The 5000-nt window shown below is 44.0% G+C and overlaps 1 protein-coding gene across 1 annotated transcript in view; it reads right to left on the minus strand.

Annotated features, from left to right (window-relative positions):
- The window catches only part of LOC127662265 (cytoglobin-2-like), a 13802-nt gene that overhangs the window by 2260 nt on the left and 6542 nt on the right, over positions 1–5000 (minus strand). Inside the window, exon 2 of the mRNA XM_052153396.1 lies at positions 4609–4720. Coding sequence (XP_052009356.1) covers positions 4609–4720 — 112 coding nt within the window. The remainder of the gene's footprint in view (positions 1–4608; positions 4721–5000) is intronic.

A 5000-nucleotide genomic window follows, 5' to 3' on the forward strand; every position in this document is an offset into this window, starting at 1 on the left:
GGTTAGGTAAAGGGTTAGTGCAGGGGTCCCCGAGCTATAGCCTGGGGGTCGAATATGGTCTCCCGAAATGTTTTGACCGACCCACGGAACGATGCCCGGCACACGTTTTGACCAGGCCGTACTTGAAGCGCAAGGCTGCTTTGGTGGCTTTTTATGACGTTAGCGTGAGCCAATTGCATTCGAGGCTGTTAAGGAGCATATCGTTGGTTTCGCTGAACAAATACGCCCCTTCTACTGAAGCTCGAGCGGGTTGTTTGAGACGAAAGCCCAAACCTTGAATCTGGACTGGAACTCGGGTCGCCTTGTGCACAGCTTAGCATTAGCTTAGCATAAGATTACATTTATTTGAATGCATTAATGAGTTGTCCAAGACACGAGCACCGAACTGAATCGTTTCGTGTGTTCTTGCGCTTGAATGGTTTAAAACCGCTTGCATACTGAAATTGGCAAGGTTTATTTGTCCGTTCAAGCGTAAGAAGAGATGAAAGAGAATGCTGTATGTGTGTGAATGTTACAATGTATCAGTGGCTGGGGCCTCTAGCGGACAGTATTGCTCCACTAGAGGGCGCATTTCTCCTCAGCCAATGTAAGTCTACGGGATTTTTTATCATCATTTATAAAAAAAAACGTAAGTCGGATCAAGTAGAAAAGATAGAGCAACAAACTTCAGACAAGTCCCAAGGTCTGTGGCCAGTTTGGTGCTTGTAGCTTTAAAGGTCTATGAGAAGTAGCATTGAAAATGTTAGTCTCTGAAGAATAAGAATAAACTAGATGGGTACATTTCCTGATGAAAATGTGAGTGGTGCTTGCAAAACTCGTCAAATAGCATTTTCTAACTTGTTGCTAAGCACTAAAATAATGGTGTTATGTTTGTGTTAGCATGATGTTAGCACGTTTTTAGGATGTTTTAACACTTCGCTAGGCGATGCTAACATGTGTTAGCAAGATGCTAGCACGTTTTTAGCATGTTTTAACACTTCGCTAGGCAATGCTAGCATGTGTTAACATGTTGCTAGAACTTTTTTAACATGTTTTAGCACTTCGCTAGGCGATGCTATCATGTGGTAACATGATGCTAGCACGTTTTTAGCATGTTTTAGCACTTCGCTAGGCAATGCTAGCATGTGTTAACATGTTGCTAGAACTTTTGTAACATGTTTTAGCACTTCGCTAGGCGATGCTATCATGTGTTAGCATGATGCTAACACATTTTTAGCATGATTTAGTACTTCACTAGGTGATGCTAGCACGTTTTTAGCATGTTTTAGCACTTCGCTAGGCGATGCATAGCATGTGGCTATGAAGATTTTAGGTAATTACTTATTGGCTGCTTGATAATATAAATCCTCTGAGGGAGAGAGAGAGGGAGAGACGCAGGGCACATGCCTGTGCTAAATTGAGCACATGCCCGCGGGCAGGTCAGTGTGTTTGTCTCTGCATCCTGTGGAGAAGCCCACGCAAACACACACGTGGTCACATTCCCGTTGAGTCCCACGGGCCGCGGTCACCGCGCTGCTCGAGAGCCACTTGAACTTTTGTGTCCGCGTGAGAGTGGCGGTACACTGCTCGAATCCCGCTGGCACATCTGATTAAATCAAGTCCTGGATTAATTGCTCTTACGGGGGAGACCCTTAAAGGGTGCGTGCACATCAGCACAACAGCGGCACAAATGTATTGGATTAGTTTGGAGTGTGGGTGTGTTAGCAGATAGAAATAATCAACAATATCATGCTACAATATTGGAGTGGCTCTTAACATACTGTATCTAACATTGGAAAACTGTATTGGAACATATTTCACTGCTATATGTTAAAATATGGCCATATGAAAAAATAGGCCATTTAGCCTAAATTGACATTAGTTTCTAAGTGCATCCATTACAAAAAAGTACCAGGGTCGTACCTTGGTGCAGCAATGGTAACTGAGGAATTATGTCATCAGATGAACCCGTATACCTGATATAATCCAAGTCTAGATAAACATTTTAAAGCATAGAGGAATGATCGATTTGATTATTATGACTGATTAACCGCCCCCCGTTTGCAAACCAATGGCCCCCTCTCTACTAATTTGCTCTCAGCGCCCCCTGGGGGACGGTACCGTCCCCCTACATGGTTTCAAATGAACATATACTTAACTGTTTCTGCCAGGGCTGGACTGGGAAGAGAAATCGGCTGGGGGGTGTTCGCTTTCCTTTTCTGCAATCGTTGCACCGTTTTGTGGTCCGCATAAAGTGGCGGCTCATTTTAGCTAATCTCGGCCCGTTTTGCGGCCGACCCACTGGCCCGCTCGGTTCTCCCGATGGCCAATCAACCCTTGCTCGGCCCCAAAGTGCGTCGGTCGGCCCACCGGGAAAATGCTCGGTATGCCAGATTATCCAATCCAGCCCTGGTTTCTACTTAATTTACTCGGCTCTAAAGATCATAACTGAGGTCAGGCATTAATCTTGATTCCCCAAAGAAGCACACGTAAAGCTGAACTTACACTATAGATATTCATACGCACAAGGAAAATGACACGGATTTGCAGGTTTGCAGCTATAACAGCTTCCACTCTTCTGGGAAGGTTTCTACAAGATTTTGGAGTGTCTGTTGGAATTTTTGCCCATTCTTCCAGAAGAGTCTGATGTTGGATGAGAGGGCCTGGCTCGCAATCTCCGTTCTAGTTCATCCCAAAGGTGTTCGATAGGGTTGAGGTCAGGACTCTGTGCGGGCAAGTCAAGTTCTTCCACGCCAAACTCATCCAACCATGCCTTTATGGACCTTGCTTTGTGCACTGGGGCACAGTCATGCCGGGAAAGAGAAAAGGGCTTTCCCCAAACTGTTTCCACAAAGTTGACAAGTTAACAAACCCAGACTCGTCCATCAGACTGCCAGAGAGAGAAGTGTGATTCGTTACTCCACGGAACACGTTTCCGCTGCTCCAGAGTCCAGTGGCGGCGTGCTTTACACCGCTCCATCCGACACTTGGCATTGCATGCAGCTGCCCAACCATGGAAACCCATGCCATGGAGCTCCCGGCGCACCATGTTTGTGCTGATGTTTGTGCTGATGTTGAGCGTTGGCGACTTTTACGCACACTGCGCCTCATCACTCGGCGAACCCGTTCTGTAACTTTACGAGGTCCGACTTGCTGTGTTTCCTAAATGCTTCCACTTTGCAGTAATACCACTTATAGTTGATCGTGGAATATCTAGGAGGGACGAAATTTCCCGAACTGACTTGTTGCAATGGTGGCATCCTATAACAGTACCACCCTCGAATTCAGTGAGCTGAATTAGCTCGGCCCACTGGGCATTTTCCCGGTGGGCCGACGCACTTTGGGGCCGAGCAGGGGCGGAATATCCGAGATATAAAGTCGCAATTCCGAGATATAAAGTTGCAATTCCGAGATATAAAATCGCAGTTCTGAGATATAAAATTGCAATTCTGAGATATATAGTCGCAATTCCAAGATATAAAATGGCAGTTCTGAGATATATAGTCGCAGTTCCGAGATATATAGTCACAATTCCGAGATATAAAGTCACAATTCCGAGATATATAGTCGCAATTCCAAGATGTTAAAATCACAATTCCGAGATATAAAGTCACAATTCCGAGATATATAGTCGCAATTCCGAGATGTTAAAATCACAATTCCGAGATATATAGTCGCAATTCCGAGATGTTAAAATCACAATTCCGAGATATATAGTCGCAATTCCGAGATGTTAAAATCACAATTCCGAGATATATAGTCGCAATTCCAAGATATAAAGTCACAATTCCGAGATGTTAAAATGACAATTCCGAGATATATAGTTGCAATTCCAAGATGTTAAAATCACAATTCCGAGATATAATAGTCACAATTCCAAGATGTTAAAATCACAATTCCGAGATATATAGTCGAAATTGTAAGATATAAAGTCGCAATTCTGAGATAGTCGCAATTCCGAGATATATATAGTCACAAATGTGAGAAAGTCGAAATTGTGAGTTATAAAGAGGGAAGGGAAGAAATTTCCCAAACTGACTTGTTGCAACGGTGGCATCCTATAACAGTACTATGCTGGAATCCAGTGAGCTCTTCAGAACGACCCATTGGTTCACAGATGTTTGTAAAGGCAGACCGCACGGCCAGGTGCTTGATTTTATACACCTGTGGGAATGGGACTGAAACACCTGAATTCAACGATTAAGAGGTGTGGCCCAATAATTTTGTCCATATGGTGTAGATATACTCTCATGGTACTCCAAGGTTCACTTTCAGAACAACAGCCAAAACATTGGATTCAAAGCTCTCGGTCACGTATTGTGGACGTCAGTCAGAGTGTCCCGTCCCTTACTGAGCAACTAATTGCTATAATGACACACTAATGAGGGCTCCAGGATCACTCGTGTCATGTGCTCTCAACGGTGCTGTTCATCCTGCTGTTCAAATGAACGTTCCTGAAACAAAAGTGCCCTGATAAACCGTGTGCTGCAGTAGTTCGTGTTATTAAAGCCTTTATATATTTATAAAAGGTTGAATTGATTTCATGAACTCGACAATGACACCAGAAATAATTAGCAGTGAGAATATGAAAGACGGATGGAGCGGGCATGTGTTTGTACACTGGAATACCAACCGCAGGCCGTGGGCACGAAGCTCCCTGCTGGTGCGTAAACTCTCCAGGTCCTCAACATCCCGAAAGAGGAAGAAGACGTCTTTACACTCCGGATGGGTCTCAAACAACCTGTTGCCAAGACAACAGACATTCAGCAGGCAGAAGAACAATTCAACAATGTTAGCATAAGCACAAACGCATCTCTTAAACTCTTTGAAATGGCTCCATTCCTTTGAGTTTACATCAACAGCACATTATTAGTGCCATCACCTGTAAACCGTTTTGGAGCGGCAACAATTACGTTTGCTTTCTTGTCCGACACTTTCTTGCCAAAGAGGTTTACAAGAGTTTCAATTGTGTGAACAAAACAAAGAATCGCCAACAAGATTAAGAAAATAAGGTAGCAAAG

The sequence above is a fragment of the Xyrauchen texanus genome, chromosome 22 (assembly GCF_025860055.1).
Source record: "Xyrauchen texanus isolate HMW12.3.18 chromosome 22, RBS_HiC_50CHRs, whole genome shotgun sequence".
Lineage (NCBI taxonomy): Eukaryota > Metazoa > Chordata > Actinopteri > Cypriniformes > Catostomidae > Xyrauchen > Xyrauchen texanus.